General features: G+C 39.5%; 1 protein-coding gene across 1 annotated transcript in view; it reads right to left on the minus strand.

Annotated features, from left to right (window-relative positions):
• Window positions 1-2,302: 2,302 nt before the first annotated feature.
• ENPP1 (ectonucleotide pyrophosphatase/phosphodiesterase 1) overlaps window positions 2,303-18,396 on the minus strand; it is a 57,237-nt gene continuing 41,143 nt past the window's right edge. Inside the window, exons 17-25 of the mRNA XM_030489539.1 lie at window positions 15,770-15,857; window positions 12,569-12,744; window positions 11,987-12,038; window positions 9,060-9,214; window positions 8,138-8,273; window positions 7,058-7,138; window positions 5,919-6,051; window positions 5,049-5,205; window positions 2,303-4,194 (exon numbers count right to left, since the gene is read on the minus strand). Of these exons, the coding sequence (XP_030345399.1) occupies window positions 4,027-4,194; window positions 5,049-5,205; window positions 5,919-6,051; window positions 7,058-7,138; window positions 8,138-8,273; window positions 9,060-9,214; window positions 11,987-12,038; window positions 12,569-12,744; window positions 15,770-15,857 (1,146 nt within the window). The 3' untranslated portion in view covers window positions 2,303-4,026. The remainder of the gene's footprint in view (window positions 4,195-5,048; window positions 5,206-5,918; window positions 6,052-7,057; window positions 7,139-8,137; window positions 8,274-9,059; window positions 9,215-11,986; window positions 12,039-12,568; window positions 12,745-15,769; window positions 15,858-18,396) is intronic.

Raw genomic sequence — 18,396 nt, forward strand, 5'->3', positions numbered from 1 at the left:
AGAGCTGAGCATAGCCTTCACCCTGAGCCCTGGGGTAGTTTCCTGACTTCAATAGTGGTGCTGCTGTGGGCACAGACTGTTACAGCAGCTGCACTGTGACCCTGCAGCAGGAGAGGTCCCTTACAGTGCTGTCACCCCTGAGCATCCACTCCAAAGTGATACAGGTGCCACCTCAGCACCAAGCCTGAGCTTTGCAGCAGATCTTGGAAGAAGGGAGGTCAGAAATGAGATCTTTCCTCACAGCCGACTGCCCTAACCACAGGGTCACAGATCTGGGCTTTCTCTTATATTCATTTTTGTCTTCTGATCCCTATGAATCTCATTTTCCTGGAAAAGCAGTTGCTCTCCCAGTCAGCAGAGGGGTAGCTCCTCCCAGCTTGCCAAGCCCAGTTTATAGCCTTGTGTTTAAAGGGATAATTTTGTACTTCGGGTCTCCTCAGACTAAGGAAAGGAAGAAGCCAAGGCCACCCACTCGCCGGATGAGACAGGGCAGCTTCTGGGAGGTGCCGTTAGCAGACAGCTATTGTGCACTGGGCTGGACACAGTGGTGTAGTGGATGCATTGAGATTTGCCAGAACAGGACCATCTGAAATACAAGCAGTTAGATACTGCTTCATTTTCTTAAAAGGCAGTGGATCCTGAGGTAAATAAGAACAAGAAACCTGCAACACATTAGTCAAATGAATTAACTACCTTGCTATTACTGATGGGAGCAGCCGGCAATATAAATCTGTACCACCTGAATACCTCTGAAGGCACAACTCCACATGCTTTTTTTTTTTTTTAGCAGCAAAGCTAGTAATTAAAGGGTGGCTATAGAGAGGACTGCAACTCCCTTTCTATAAGGAGTCACATGGACAAGATGAGGGGTGATGCGCGCAAGTTACTCCAGGGGAGATTCTGCCTGGACACAAGAGGAAGATTTTTCACAAAGAGAACAAACAGCCATTGGAATAATCTCCCCAGGGAAGTGGTGGATTCCCCAATGCTGGACAGGCTGCTGCGGCATCTAGTCTAGGTCACACTTTGCCTAGGAAGGTTGGACCAGATGATCCCTGAAGTCCATTCCAACCTGGTGGTTTATGATTCACCCTGTCGACCCTGAAACAAACTTCAATGTCTGTGAAGGCTCCTACCACCCCCCTTCCTCAGTTGTCCTTTCCTTGCCTTGAGCAAATATCATTCCTTAGGAGATAGAGACTGGTCAGCACCTTCACTGTAATCATTGGACACCAACTACAGCCCACAGCATCTCCTAGTGCCTTCCCTGGAAAGGCCTGGTGACACATCCAGACTCATGACCTTCAGTCTACTCCTCCACTGTCTTTATTCTTTACCTGCAAGAAGGCCAGACTATGAAGCAGCTGACGTTAAGCAGCAGTTACACTAAATAATGCTAACAGTCACGCCATGACAATGTTGCTGTGACACCTTCCAGCTTCACCTACTGAGAATGCTCACTGGAGCTCTGATACCATACATCAGCTGAAACAAAATATTTTACATCCAGATACAATGGATGTAAAAGCTGTAGGGTTGTTTTTTGGTTTTTTTCACAATTATGAGTTTGACGGTGGCCACAGCATGCTCCTTAGGACCCATTTGGCTTCGAAAACAGAACTCGGAACTCAAATCTACCATCCTGGGGTGTTGCCAGCTACTGGATACCATAACTAGCACCAGCAGTTATTCACAGTCCTCTGCCACCAGCACTGCAGATGTTTCTAAAAAAGCAGAGATAAAGAAATAAAAGAAGCAAAACTATTTACATGAACATTAAATCAGGATAGTTCTTTTCCTTGTCGACTTGTCAATTTCTGGCAAAGACATCTGCCAAAACCCTCTCAGCCAGTACCCTCTCAATGACCATAATAGCTTTCACAGCTGTTCTCCCTTCCAAAATCCTCCCTAAGTCAAACCAGCAATCACCTGCTTGAAGCCTATCCTGTTCCATCTTTACCCAAGAATGAGGCCAGCCTGACTCTTTACTGAAACTGGCATTGCTTTACTTTCTGAAGATGTTAACACCTGTCATTTGCATTCAGGAGACAGTACCAGTTCTAAAAAGAATTTAAGAACATCTTCACCATCTTTCTTCCTACCTTCCCCTTCCAATAATGAAGGCTTCCAATAATAACCTCAATATTCCAGTTGGAGGAGAAGTTATTTTCAACTCATAGAGCAGGCGTTGAAGCAACTCCCTCCCCACCTTTCCAAAATAATGCAAAACAGTGCTCTATATCTGCGCCACTGTTTTAACTAGCCAGTAGCATTTGGTACAGAAAGGGTCATGAACAGCATACTAATTCTCACGGTTTTATTGGTCACAGGCAATGTTACAAAGCAGTTACGCTGAATAATGCTGTCACAGTCATATCATAATGTGAGGTTGCTACAAACACATTTGAATTTCACACAGTGACACTACTTTAAGGAAAAAAAAATCATGCTTGTAACAGAAGATGAAGAAAATACATTTGGTTAAAAGAAAAAATGGTCCCAGGATTTCAGCCCACTCAAACTGAAGTTAATGGAAAAGCTTCTATGGACTTTTAGCAGGCTTTGAATCCAACCTTCCACATTCCCTGACCAAGCTGTAAGGCAAAGTGCCTCTCTGCTCAGTTGCAGGCTCTTCATTCTTCTAACATTCTTGTGCGTGATGTATTTTCTTCTCTTTAAATAAGAGCATAAATGCGTAATTGACTATGCCAAACTTTACACATAACAGAGCCAATCCTGGCTCATCACCTTTAGAGAGAGTGGGAGAATTACAAAGGTGACAGCATGTGTACAGGAAAAGGAGGGAGTTTCTACACTCCTGAGTGCCTGTAGCAGCTGATTGTGTAGCCTGAAAGCTTCCAAGAAAGCTTATTACATGCTTCTTCAGAATTTACATCTGGCCATGTCTGCATTCAAGATGGGTGACTTATGTGAGTTGGAATTTGGATGATGGTGCACTAAGAAACAGCTACAAACACAGCTCTGATCCGGTCATTTGCCACCAACTGACAAGTGAATGGCCTGTGGACATTTACTGCAGTGACGAGATGTGCCATTAGAGAAGATAATCTTAGCAGTCTAAATAAGGAAACAATCTTAGGGCAAAAATTACCTTTTCTTGACAAAAATGGGTTTTCAAAACCACAGCTGACAATATTATGCACTAAATTGAGAAAGATATTTTTGTTTCAAGAAAGCAAAATCTTTGCATCAAATTGAAGTTTAATTTGAAGTGATACCACAGAATCATTATAATTATTTCTGGAAGCTCAGAGATATTCCTGAATTAATTTCTTCTGATTTGCAGGTGACTTGATGCATCCAATTCCCGATTATTCTGAGGATGCACTTACAACATGCAAATTGTGCATCAAATTCTCCTTACGTGTTGGAGACACCAGAGGGCAGCAACATATCAAGGCTTCCCAGCTAACACCACTTCAACCAGGCTCCTTTTCTGTGTTGGGGAAGCTCCAGTTACCGGTCTTGCTAGCTTCAGTATAGTTTCTCAGACCATTATTTTATAAGAACCAAAGCTCAGGATATAATTCATGCTTCAAAGAAAATTGGAGTGAGAGGTGCTCACTTCTTATATTTCCATGGTCACCAAGAATGTAGTTATTTCCCAGAGCTCTATTTGTTAAGTATTTATATTTGGAAGTAGAATATTGATCATAACCCATGCTTTCTTAAACTTTCCCCTCTCCAGTGCATATAAAAGATAACATTTTTGTTCGTGTCTCGTACTGTGATGATCAAAGGCTGTTAGCATTTGATAATGGACATGGTTCTACCACATTCAAGTGGGAATGACAGGAGCTGCCATCCTGTGTTTCACACATAGTTCATCAGGAATCCCTGAGATAGAAATACGGCACCCACTCTCCTCCCTACTGGCATTTTGGTCAAAAGTTCAATAAATGTTACAGCTTATTTAAAATAAAAAGAAAAAAAAAGTTTTCATTAATTAAAAACAGTCTATTTACAAATCAGTTGTGAAACAGATGACATTCCATAGGAAAAAAATCAGATCCTTTCAAAAGCTGGTAAATATGTTTTTAACTGTAAAATCTCAGCTACTGGCTGTTTTCTGTCTTGATAGAAGCTGAGTCCAGTAAGTAATTCTATATCTCTGACCCGAGCTGTATGAAACTTCATTCTCTCTTCAACCCACACGGACTCAGACTTACCATCCTATGGGGACAGAGGAGGAATAAAAGGGTTTGTAAAACATCTTTTCTGTGACATATATTTAATAAATTCGCAAAAGACATTTTATAGAGGCAGAAAGCAGTAACTGTTGGTAAACGTTTAACAAACAGAGAGCAGTGGCTTATAAATAGTTATAAGCTTGCCTGAGTTTAATACTTGCTGTTACTTCCTCAAGCATACAGAACGCATAGCTGCACCAGTGGAAGTTGGAGATAATGTGGAATAGCAGGTGATGTCCAGCATCTGTGATAAAACTATTTCTGAGCCTGACTTGGGTAGAGAGTTGTGTAATTCTTCACTGTAGGATAGGTCTAAACACTTCCCACACTTTGTTCTGGTTTATATGGAGCATAGCTATGTGCACTCCAGTCACAATTTCAAAGTCCCTGAACTAGAAGCAACCAATGCTCTTCAGGAACATGTGTCTTCTCCTTTTGAGCACACATTTGGCCTAGTGCTGACCTTCCTTTGTGGATGACTCATCTTCTCCCAGAAGATCTTCATCCTTCTCAGCTGTTGACTGGATATATCTGCTACAGAAGTCTTTGTGTGTATCACACTAATGGCCTTGAAATACTCTGACTCCACCCTGCTAGCCCTAAGTTTTACTCTTTGAACAGAGAACAGGAACTTTGAACTTTGAACAGGGAACATCTATTTTCACATTTCAGTATATATACAGGCTTTAACATACTTCTGTTTATAAAAATATTGTCTTCTCTCTCAAGATGATCATGATAGACTGTCCCACTTTTACAGTCTTACTAGTTAATTTCCAAGTGAAACAAGCTCAAGCCTGACTTCAGACGTATATGGGGACTGAATAGACTACTTACTGCACAGCTTTCACTGTTGTCTTCTCTGTGAGGTATAATGAAAGACAAGGCATCTAGAGACCCTTCACACTCCAGAGGAGTTTCAGAAGTATTTTTACAACTAGTCAGCACAATGAAGAAGTGAGTTGGAACTGGAACTTCTGAATTACTAGGGTGTCTGAAACACAAAAGATTGTTCTGTAAATCCACCAAATCATACTTGCACCAAGAACAATGACAGCAAATCAGCTATATTCTGCCATTTCGATTTTAGCAATCCACTTTTTTAGCCCAAAGAAAGCTTAGGAAAACTCCAGATTACTATTTCGCAAATTCAGTTTGGCTTGTAGGCTGATCTGAATAACAGGTTTGATGAGGTATAACAAACTGATTTATCAATAAAATGCCTTAAGAATCCACAGTATATGGAAGAGTTCAGCCAGAGTCCAGAAAACCACCTGCCTGCTGGCTTGAACCAATTTTGCTAACTAGTTTATTTGTATTCACAGCTTTGTAGTGGAACACTGCCAGGTCAGGAAGTGCCAACTGTGCCACCAGGGATAAGCCCATGCCTTGTCTGCTGCTAGAGTCAATACCATAAGATTTCAGGCTAGTAGACATTCTTCCACATGCAACACCTTCTCTTACACTTCACCTTCAGAGTTTAGGATGACACATTTTGAGAGTGCATTTTCTCTATGTGCTTGCAGCTTATTTCTTAGCTTTACACTTCTGTACCTGCCTAGGCCATTTGACTGTCTATCTGAACTGATATAACCTGCCAAAGGCCCATCTCCACAAGATGCTTTCCTCGATAACAAATATCATAATTACTTTTTGACCACTACTGGGAGAAAGAAACAAAGGATTAGAATGTGGAAAGGTTCCCACCTTTTCACCTTTTCTGGAGTATCATAGAGCCCATCAGAGTCATAATCAAACACAGGACCACTGACTACATTAATACCATTCCTGGCCGCGGCATATTCAGGTAGCAGGTACTGATGAAAGTAATTCCATAACACTGAAACGCAGTAATGGAAGTGGGAAACACATATCCAAGGTAGAATCTGTTAATACAACTGTGCAGATTTTTCAGGAATATAAACAGACATGCTAAGCTAGGAAAATAATTAGTTATATGGGTGTTTATAGTTTTTAAAGGTTGCATCTAACTGAGCAGCAGCATGCACTGCAGTATCTCCTGGCATCATGGTTTCACAGCCACCCTAACCACAAACCTGATTGAGACATAGTGATACTGCTCCCTTGTGTCCTTGGGTTTCTGTCCTTGGAAAGCAAATTGCAGAGAAGCTAGAGGAGGGAAGGCAACTTGTGTCTTGCCACACTATCAAATTGGCCTGGATAGCTTTGTCACCCACACCTGTGAGCTGGGAAGCATCTTACCAATATGATGCTTTTAATTACAGTTAAGAGTTGACCTCCATTCCATTACAAAACAGGACATCTCTTTGTCCAGAGGAAATGCTACAGTCACCCTTCTTTTTCACTAGGAATATGCTTAATCGCCCTCACCCAAGAAAGCCAGGTCTTCATATTTTTTCTGAGACATGATTATTTTCCTGTTTCTTTAGTAACTGAGGCCCTAGATTCTTGCCTGGAAGCTCATCTGAGTTTAGAAGACATCCCTGAACTGGAAATTAATTCAAGTCACATAATTATATATGGTATCCGGGTTCTCTAGAAGATATTCAGTATAAAATCCCATTTAGGTAGGTAGGAAAATGCAGAGTAAGATGCCAGACATTAAATGTCTTGCACTATGCTCCCACGTAACGAGCCTGCTGATTAGGAGGCATAAGCTCACAATTGTGGGCCTTTTTCACAAGACTGATAATCATACTCCAGGGAACTTTTCATTGAGGTAAGAAGCCCACAGTTGAAGGAGATCTTATTTTACAGAGATAGCTGAAACAGGAATCATTTGCGTGGTTTGGAAGCAAGCAAAAAAACCCAGTAGTCTTTCTTATATTCAACTGTGCATATGAAATATGCATACAAATAAATACCTTTAAATGCGGGATACATTGGCACAATATTGCTAGTAAGCAAGGCATCATACTGATGTTTGTTTCCATCTATCATGAAATCTAAAACAAAAAAAGCAATTACTTACTTGGATTTGTTACTTCAAACTTGCATTTTCATGCTTCAAAAGACTGGTGTAATAACGTTTAAGTGGAGCTGACCTAACTTCACTTTCCAAAGCTGATGTGGGTCTAAGTGCTAACTTCAGTACATGCTGGATCCCATCCAAAATAAATAATCTTAGCAGCAGCAGCAGCAACTGCTCTTGTCAGATGTACAGTGGACAAGTTTATGTGAGATTTAAAAATATCAGAACAGACTTTTCAATTGTGGGGAAGGGAGTAAAATCCACTTCATGAGTGTCAGACCAATTTGCTCTGACCGCTAAGTCTAGGCATAAAAATAGGAGCTCTGTTGGAACTTTGCAAATTACACTTGATGTGGATGTTTAAATAACCTACTACTCAGTACTTTATGCAGTAAAGTCAATGTTAAATGCTTCTAAATCAGGTCAGCAACAGTTCACAAACAATATAATCACTTTAAACAGCTAAGTAATTTGTAACGTTTGAGAATCAGAGCTATGTTCTTCAGATCAATGCTGAATTGCTTTACTAAAGACCACATATGGCACACAACAGTATATTTCAAATAGAAAATAAACATATCAAGGCAGTTTTTCTACTAAGAAGTGAAACATCCCTAAATTTTACATTGGATGTTTCCAAGTAACACCCCTCACACAAAGTGAATTTGCAATTTACTAGCTTGCCAGACTTTACTCATGGTTTAGATATTCCTTCCAGTTTCTTCTATGAGATGCCACTTTAGAAACTTGGTAAGTTCCAAAGCTTTTGGAAAGTACTAAGTGACCTTGGACAACCCACCAACTGCTGAAGTGCCTAAAATGTTTTTCTTTCTCATATGCTGAAGTGAACTGCAACAATTCAGCAACTACTGCTTCATACTCTGTTTAGTTACCAAGAACATCTATAAAGGACTATACCTACTACGTTACAAATCATTTAAACCAGATATGCAGTACAATGAAGGCAACATACTTGGAGGAGAAAGGAATCCATAAGTTAGGCGAGGATGATTGTTGTAAAACAAACATGTCTGGTTATGATTAAAAGAAATACGAACATCCTTGTGTAAACAGCTGGAGGTATTTTCTGTATCAGAAACCCATTTGTCCTATTGACAAGAAGAAAGTATCATCAGTAAAACAGATAGTTAACATACAATAATTCTCTTCAGTGTAGGGGATTGCAGAACTCTCAATATTTAGCTGCAACTGCCTTTAATGATGTGAAGGGGCTTAACTAAGATGCAAGAAATGTTCCTCTTTTGTCACTGGAAAACGAGCCCTCCCATCTATTTCATATATTTTGGAAATAAAGTGAACTGCAGCATGTTACTTGAGTTGAGAATAATATCCTCCGAAAGAGAACCTAGAAGTGCCCACTAAAGATAACCTGATATACTGTAAATGTACTTGTCCATTCAGGCTAGCAAAGGCAGCAAGATGTGTTAGCCATCTCTCTCCACTAGGCCACTTGTTCAGATTAACTGGTTGCTTCATGCCACTAACCTCAAAATATTTAGGATCAAGCAAAGGATCCTGTCACATTACAAATACTTCTTTAAGACCATGAAACTGGTGTTGAGACCAGGCTTTAAGGACAGCACTGGCAGACTGCTATGGCAGACCTACACTGCTGATCAGTAAGGCAGTGCAGACTCGTAGCGCTTCCGTATCAATGACAATGGGCTTCGCACTTACTGGTGGATCTGCTTGTTCTGAAGGCAAAACTGCATCTCAGTCCAAGCAGCACTAAAGAGTCAAGGCCAGTCCTTATTAATATAGGACAGTGAAGAAAAGTTCACACACAATTCCTCTTTTTATCACATATGGTTCTATTTAGTTCCCTGGGAGATAGTATTGTGAGCAGATCTAAGAAGCATTCAGGAATAACTTACATCTTTGTTAACAAAGTACGCACTCCACAGAGACATCCTGTAGTCCTTGCTGTATCCACTCACATAGCGGGAATGGTAAAGAAGGCAGTAATTATGGCTCTTCTGCAGAACCCTGGGCCGTCCATAGGGCAAAGTAAGTTCCTCTATCTTCTTAACTGTGGCAGAAATAGTGCTTGTTACATTTCAGTCAATCTTGGTTATTAAGCATCTTCCTCTTTTATACACCTATGGTTGCCTCAATTTCCAATTTCCAAACAGAGAAGTCACAGTAACCGACAAAAAAAAATTGTCATTCTCATATCAAAAGAATAGTTTCTATGCTAAGAAAATAAATTACAAAGCCAGTATAAAGCAATCGTTTAAACTTAACACTGTACAAATTAAGCTTATATTTAAAACAAAAGTTTGCCACTTAAAACAGGAGATGGATCTAAGTGGCAAAGTTAAAATCTTTGTTGACTTTGTGTTTCAATTTAAATATAACATGGGATCTGCTTTTAAGTAACATCTAGATAGAACAGAAACCAACTGTGGTGTTTTGAAATTTGCTGAGGGGACTATTTTAGTAGAAACCACAAAGTCATATGTAAAAGTGACATTTAAAGGACTAAGAAATAGAGATCTAAATAAACAATACAGTGAAGGACTGGTTGAATTTTCCGATGTGCAAGGACTTGCTTTATAATGAATGTGATAGTCAAAACCTTCCTTCTTCCTCTTTCTCAGGGACCACCTCTCTTTATAAAGCTTATATACAGAGAAAGATATCTCCAAATATTTTATGCGCAATACTGCACCGGGGTTTTCGCAGACCCTTGCCTAAGGCATTGCCTCTTCATTGGCAAGCTACTGCATCCAATGAAGAGTGAAGTCTTTCTTTTAAAACTGTTTAGGAAAGAAGCTATGTGGAATCAGCAGAGGGTATGTCATTAGACAGAAGCTGAAAAGTAAGGCAGAGTTAGTGACATAACTACTTTAGAGTCAATACCACTTATCTTAAAGAAAAAACAAAGACGTAACAAAACAGTCATAAGAAACACATGCTCTTGCAATTATTTGCTGCAGTCAAATGTCAGTAGAATGTTTTGGGTTTTAACCCCTAAGGTACATTTCAATTTCATCAAAACATAGAATATTTACATTTTTGCCAACTGGAAACAAAGAAAAAGAAGGTTTTCAAGTTTTGAATTCTCTGATGTAAAATACAAACTTGAGGAAAACCAGCATATCATGGAAATATGTTAAAAGTATTACTTTGCCTTTGAAAATGCAAGTATTTCCAATCATTACAAAACCGGAATTATAAAAAAAGGTGTAAAAATATGTGTTCCATTAAATAGGTCACTACCATCCACAAGTTATGCAGAACTACAATTTCAAGAGAACTGTTTTAAATCGGGAAATAAATTGAGCAATGAATGCTGGAGGGTTTTTTTCCACAGTAATTCCACAACACAAGAAAATTCTAGATTATTACATTTATTTCTCACCTATGAGGGAAAAACTAAACATTTTTTCGTAAGAGTAAAAATGCAGTTGATATTAGGTTGTTCTTACAGGCCATCAGGTTATGACATTCAATGAAAGAATACGCAAACTGAGGTAACTAATAAGCTCTAAATAGGCTAAGAACCATCTAGGCAGGTTACTATAAATCTTTTATCTGTGATAATGTTTTTTATATCTATTAGAAGTGCTTAAATTCATCAACTTAAAGAAATTATTGCTATTAAGGCTAGTGCTAAGCCACTTCTCACTGACAACTTAAGCCAAAATCCTACTGTTCCACAACCATAGGTTTAGAGACTTAGGTTCCTATTTGTACAAAACAGAACCGAAGTAGGTTATGTGCCTGGCCTTGGCATATTTCTTCAAAGCCAGGTTCAGCAGGCACTCAAACATCCACCTACACATCAGCAGTCTGTTCCTGTGAAACCATCTTACATGCTTCGGGGAAAGCACACTGTATTGTACTAACTGGATTTCCTTTTGCTGCTCTCATGAGTGTTAATTCTAAAAGTGTTATTTTTAAAGGGTTCTGGGACGCGTTTTAAAAAAGATGTGCTGTTGTTAGTGGAAAAGATTCAAGAAAGCTCTATCTGCTCTTTGTGCCAGGACAAACTACACAAACTAACAGAAGCCTTAAATCAGCTCTGAATAAGCAGCAAGCACTGGATCTTGTCTGTTACTGGCACTTAAGTCCAGTGAGCTACGGTGGGGTGTTGCCAAATACAGAGTTTATCTGCATAAAAACCAAGGTTTTATGAACACACACGAGGAAAGGTCTCAGCCTATTTCTCTTTCTGACAGCCTAATCATCTTGATTTTCTTTTAAGGCATTAGCACTAAGGGCTACATTCTATTTTGACTCATAGTTTTCATGATTTATTTATTGTCTTACCTGCTCCATGCTCAAAACAGTTTATTTTGTTTTACAAGTCATGAGCACATCTACAGGCTTGCAAACTGCAGCTCAAACATGGTATGTCCAATAAATGGAAATAAAGCATACATAAAACAAGCAACAGCTTGAGACCATGTAGCAGCCATATAAAATAGCCCTTGTGCTTCATTAAAAGTATTCTGCCATTCTGACGTCAGTATGTGCAGGGATTTCTTCTCAGGTGCATACATATACACTCCCCATGCACCACTTTTGCTTCCCGTCCTGAAATGCTCAGTACTTCAGTGCTAGAAAAGTCAGAAGTATCAGATAATACATATGCCATAAAGACACACGCATAAGGATACAAAGGGTTCAGTAGGACTGTATGTGAAAACCTCAGAACTATAATCCTAGCAAGTATTTCGCAGTATCTTTATCTCATGTACTTGAGACTTGCTGAGAAGTTTAACAAACACTTTTAATAAGTAAGTCAGTCTTACATTTTTTGTTATAACTTCATATTACTATCTAAAGTTCTTACCTTCTGTTTCAGTGAGATTTAAACGCTGATGAAAATCCCTTACTGGCAAGCCCTATAATTATAAAGCAAAAACAGTGAGATTCTACTAAGTGTACTACAAACATATTATGAGCCACTACTACACTTAAAGTACTGAATGTAACATCTGCCTCGCAAGTTATCCCTGTACAGAACTCTGACATCTACTGGAGAGGGGCTATGGAGAATTTGCAGAAACAAACTGGTTTTGCCACAAGCAAATCTACAGCCTTGAAAACCACAGCCCAAACACACAACGTTCACAGAAGGGAAATTTTAGCATAATTAAGTAAAACAAGCAAGAACTGAATGTTTTCCTCATCAAAGCTTGCTTCTGTGGCATCTTCCAGGCCCTTCAGAACTGAATATGACTTCACATAAGCAGACTGCAAAAATGAATATACAAATATAGGCTAATGAACCCCAGGCAAGATTTGATTTTGAAACCAACAGTAGGGAACTGCCCAACTAGTGGATAAAGATGTACACAGGAGAATCCAGAGAGTTTCACTCTTTGAATACAACACAGTTGTCTGCCTCCACTTTAACAATTTCAGTACTTACCCCTGTCCTGCAGGAGCAGCCAAGGCTCACTGAGAAGGCTCTTTGTCCCACCACAGAGCATTCAGAAGGATGGCTTCTTTCTTTGGGATGTTGGGGGGTGTAAACAGGATTCCTTAAGAGATGATTTAGGCGTCCATGAGTTCCATTGTTCGGGGCCGGTTTCAAATCAAGCAAATCTATGAAAGAATTCAAGTGATATTAACAGGATTAGAAAGACTGTGGTACGCTGCTGATTCTATTGTGATTACAAGAATGGGGGAGCTAATAAAGCTGCACTGTTTGCTACTTATAATGCCCAAAAGGGAAAGCACACATATTCTTAGCTAGGGCTCATGATAGTATTAGTCTGCTTGTAAAGGCAGACAGAAAAAGTGCAAAAAGTGACCGAGGTTGACATCTGAGGGGAAGTGAACTTCCAGCATCCAAACTTGCAAACTTGCAGTGGGGGACAGAACGGCAGCCTCAAACACATGAAACTAGTGGCTACATAACATTGGATCTCTGGGGAGTAAGTCTGGGGGACTTTTGGTTTATTGGTTTTGGATTTTTTTTTTATTTTTTAGAACATAAGTTTAGGCAGAACATAAGTTTCTGCTCACATCTAAAACATCATTTATATTCAAAATTTTCAAATTCAAAATTGTCACCAAAGTAGCCTAACCAGAAAAACATTTCTACCCTAAATACCTAAATCTGTCATTAAAGTAACTCAAACAACTAGAAGCTGCCTACCACCAATGCTCGGAGATATTTCAGACACCTTCAAAATACTGAAGAGATCAAGCTCTGTTTTATGCTTAATCCTTATTAGCATTCATAGATTTGTTGTTTCTCCACTTAACTTATACATAATCTATAAAATAAGATGTTTTCAAAACACAGCAGGCACACTTGTATCCAAAAGCTTGGTGTCTATATCACTCACCTACAGCACAAGAGTTAGAGCTGAACTTTCCTTCCTGCATGGGGAAGTGAATACATGCAGGAAGGGAAGTTCAGCGGCACTCCTGCAACAAACAAAACAGCTTTGTCTGGAGGGAATGACATTCCTCCAGATGAAGCTGCTTTGCTTTGGAAGAATAAAACAGCCTTTCTTATCCTAGCAGTCCCTGCTCCAATGAATATATCACACAAAGCAGTGAAAAAACAAACCAGAACCAGTCCCGGAACTCAGGTCACCACTTCAACAGCTAAATTACATGGTTACATTACTATTATTTTAAGTGGAGTATCCAGGAATTCACAACACCCCAGAAATCCCCAAGTCTCGCAATATGGAAAACCTGAGTTGAAATTCCCCGATTTAGACAAGACACTTGTCTAAACATATCCGGTGCTTGCACTTTAAGTGCTGAGATGTTGGACAAATGGGAAACACTATCTCTGGCTGCATTTTACAAGAAGGTGCAGTCAGGCACCTCCAAGAGAAACACTAGAGCCCCAAATGACATGTGAAAGAAGATGCCTTTCTGCAGTCCAGAAGGCATTTAAGCCCTGAGCAAGGAAATGGTTGAGTAAGTCACCTCACTTCATTCTTTATCTGGAAGTTAGTGTGCTGGCTTTTGCACATCCTATTATTCTTTCCATACAGGATAGAGGAAATCTGGACCTTAATGACTGCACTTAAAACATCTGATCTGTCACTGAACCTGCTTCACTGGGATGCCAGTAAGGACTTTACCTCTCCCATGCAGAATATGCAGATCGGGGCCACAAGAAGGTTCAAGATCAACTGTGACATGAGAAGACAGTAAAGTATGCAAGACCGCAAGAGGCAGGCTTCCTGACAATGGCCTGTTCCCTATTCCAGCAAAGAATTTTAACACATGGTTTAAGTGTGGTATACCTGAATATCGCCACTGATCTCAAGCATGTGCAGTGCTCCCGTTAAGTGCTTTCTGGATCAAACCCTTTGGTAATACTTTGTCTCTCACAGATGCAGATGTTAGAGCAAGTATAGGTCCTGGCAAGAGAGAGAAGTAGGCAGGAAATAATGCAAAACAGGTGAAGACCCCAAGGCGAATAAATGAACAGGAAGTGGCAGACCTAGAGATGGACTTTTAGAGAAATTATGAAATACAGAACGAAGAAGGGTCAAAGAAACAAGGAGTCACAGTAACATTGTCTTTGAGAGGGGTAAAAAGGGCTACAAGACATCTAATTTTCAGAAAGAAACACCACTTCTCTGGTGCAGCATACTGTACAGTGTCAGCAAATAGAGCAAAGAAATCTGTGTATGGAGTGGGCTGTCTGCAATCCTCAGATACAAAAGCAGAATTCATGGAACAGAAATCAATCATGAATTCTAGAGCAACACCACAGAGGGTCAAGAAATGGGAAATCTGACTGTTGCAGAAACAGCTAGCTCTAGAGCAAGACCCTGAAGCAATGGAAATAAAGACTAACAAGACAGTTGCAGTCCATCAAAAGATCAAAAAAGCATATTTGAAACTCCTGTTATATTAGACAACAAGAATGGACAGGGAAACAAACAAATCTAGTATTAAAAGATACAGTGCATAAACTGAATATGTGACACATACAATGACAAATTTGGGAGGAGGTTTATTAACAAAAAATCTAAAAAAAAAAAAAAATGTATCTGAACTAAAAACTTATAACTAAAGTAACTAAAATTAAAAATCTTGTTAAGGAAAACAACAAATAAGAAAACACATGACAAAATATAAGGAATTGTTCAAGTTCAAGTGCATGAAAAGCACTTGGCTGACTTAGGTTTTCTGGAAATGAGCTGCCTGGCAGCTGCACCCATATCCATTACTAGGCTTGATACTTATTGTTCTGCCTGAATAAGGTCACCTGAGTGATTCATTTGATAAAGGCTCTAGCTAGATGTGAGAGAGAAATATCCCTTCTTCTTGATGGTAGAGAGATTGTGAAGTAGTGAGTTTTAGCAGTGGTGAGTCAAAGCACCAGCTCTGGGGCAGCCAGAGGAGTACACAGGGTGACCAGTGGAAACGAGAGAAGTAAGGTGGCCTGACCAGTAGATCCTAAACAGCCATCATTTAGGAAGCTGGACCTTTCTCAGAAAAACAAGCAGCTTTTTATTTGTGAAAGTGAGCAGTGAATTTTAAGGACAAACTTCTAAGGACACTTAAAAACCTGTTATTAGAAGATTTACAATGCCCAAAAGACATTATGTTTTACTGAACAAAGATGACCCCCATCAATTGTACTTACCGCACATTAAATTATATACTTCGATGTTTTCAAATGGATCAACTTTAGTATGAAACTTGAATCCTGGTCCAAACCCAATAAAGATAGCCTAGGATTTACAGGGGGAAATAAAGTGGAACTCTGTTTAGCACAAGTTGAAGTGGAAAATATCTTCATACTCAGAGGGCATTTTCTGCTAAGAACTTAATCTTTGACAACACAGTATGGATCAAGTCAAAAATAAATTTTCTTAAAAAAGTAAACGCGTAAGAATATTTTTTATAGTAGTAAGAGTATCAGGAAACCTGATTTTGTCTCATTGTTCCTTTTAAAAAAGTTGCCTTCAGCCATTTATGACGTACCTTGCTCTTGTCTGCTTTTGAAGAAGTTAAATTCTTTTTCTTAAATGCTTTAAGGAATTTCATAAACAGAAAATGTTGAGCCAAGATAGCCATCACATTTCATGCCCTATAAACAATGTGGAAGCTTTTGACTTAAGGCTATAAAAACATCTGTTGGTAGCAATGGTTTAAATGGTTTAAGCAACGGCAAGATCCTAGGCTTCTGTGCCTGGTTTGCAGCTGTTCTTTCTTCTTCTTGCATCACTTCCTGAGCTCTATTGGCACATGCTATTGTGTAGCCATATAGCAAACCTGATCCAGGAACACAGCCAGCTCAAAAAACTCTTCTTTTCTGCTGCCTCTTTTCCTTCTGGTTCAGTTCCCTGACCCACTTACCACTGCAGCCACGCAAAGCTTACACCAGCATAGAGCAGGGTTTGCTGCAGGAGTGAGAACAAGGAGGCAAGGGAAGCAAATGCTTAACTCAACTGCTGCCAAAAAACCCCTGTGTTTAAACTTACCCTGAGATATTCATCTTATTTGTGGTATCAACATACTGAATGAGTGATGGATGCTTTGCACTCCATAGCATCTTCCTGTATAAGATCTCAAAGCTCTTTGCAATGCAATTGTCTCAGACTTCATAGCTGTACGACAAAAATAGAGGCTAAAGCCTCTTAACTTCTCTTTTTGAGATTAAAGCATAATTCAGGCTGACATTCTGCAACTGTTGATACTGTAGGCTAATAATTTACTTGACAAGCCTAATTTGAACCAGATGAGGCAGGAACATGCTACCTCCTTTCTGTTGAACTAGGTAATTACAGAGCATGAAATTCATGCTGCTATAATGTTAGCCACAAAAGGATAAATTATATTTGGTTTAAGACCAATTGGGGCTTTTATGAACTGACAATCCCAAGCCTGGCAAGAAGTTTGAATAAAGTCAACCTAGCAGAGAAAAAGTTACACAAGTCAAACTGTAGCAGAGAGAATATGCTAAAGCTGGCATTTGGTATCACATGGCCTTGCTGGTTGTAACCCATTACCAGGTACCCTATCAACAGGTTTTTCATTGTCAAATCAGGGAAGAGTAGTAGGCCTGGAAGGGTAAACCAATACAAAATTAACACTGCTTTTGGCTAGCAGTTTGATGCCAACACTACATAATTCCACAAGACATGAAAAATAAGACTTTAAAGAGAAATCTATGCTTTACATAGATTATGTAAGGTTTCTTCATAAAAGTTGTTTGCAGTAATTTTTTGAATTCAGGGTTCTTTATCTATAGATGTGTTTACACATATTCACTGTAATAGTACCGAGTACCTCATAACTATTAGCGGACTTCATCCTGAAAAAAAGCTTTTTCAACAGAAAAGTATTGCTTTTCATTTTATTGATAGCAGAAACTAAAGCAGAGGATAGGTTAAGTGACTTCCCCAAATTAGATGGAGCTGCCTAAGAACCTAATTTCATGTTTCCCTATGATCTCTCCCCAGTTCTTATTAAAGAGAAGAATTTCAGGACTCTCCTTATTTTAAACAACTGACATGCTCTCTCCTATACCTCAGAACAGTGATACATAATCTATCATGACAGCAGAATTATGGAGTTGGGAGATAATTTAGTGAACTTTTGAAAAAGACAGGATCAAAAGCAATTATGTATTTTCTGAAAGATGCTTGTCTGACCAGTTGTTCAGAAATTCCTTTGGTGGAAGCTCTGCAGACTTCCAGGGCAAACTGTTGTACTTGCTAATGGTTTAAAAAAAGAAGTTTTCTAAAAACCAAATCAAGGTTTTATTGCAGTTTAACATTGTTTAATTTGTTGCAGTTTAAGCTTGTTACTTCTGTTCTTAGGCAACCCAGAAAACAGAGAAATGGACTAGCCTTACAGACCAGGGGGACTGGTTGGCCAGGGAACAACTTTGCTTGCAAGGGCCTGGGTGACATAGTGGACAGCAAGCTGAACATGAGCCAGCAGCACACCCTGGCAGCAAAGGCCAGCAGTATCCCATGCTGTATAAACACAAGCTGAGCCAGCAGGTTGGGGGAAGGGATTATCCCACTCTACTCAGCCTTTCTTTAGGCCACGTGAGGATTCTGCACCTCCAACATAAAGGAATGACATCAATAAACAATCACCACAAATTAAGTAGAGGACCCCCAAGGTGGTTGGGGGCTGAAACTCCTGCCCTGGAAAGATGAACAGGGCTTGTTCAGCATGGAGAGGAGATTGTTTCAGGTGGACATCACAGCAGTCCCCTAATACCTACAATGAGGTCATCAAAGAGACTGCCATCTC

Source organism: Strigops habroptila, chromosome 6 (assembly GCF_004027225.2).
Source record: "Strigops habroptila isolate Jane chromosome 6, bStrHab1.2.pri, whole genome shotgun sequence".
Classification (NCBI taxonomy): domain Eukaryota; kingdom Metazoa; phylum Chordata; class Aves; order Psittaciformes; family Psittacidae; genus Strigops; species Strigops habroptila.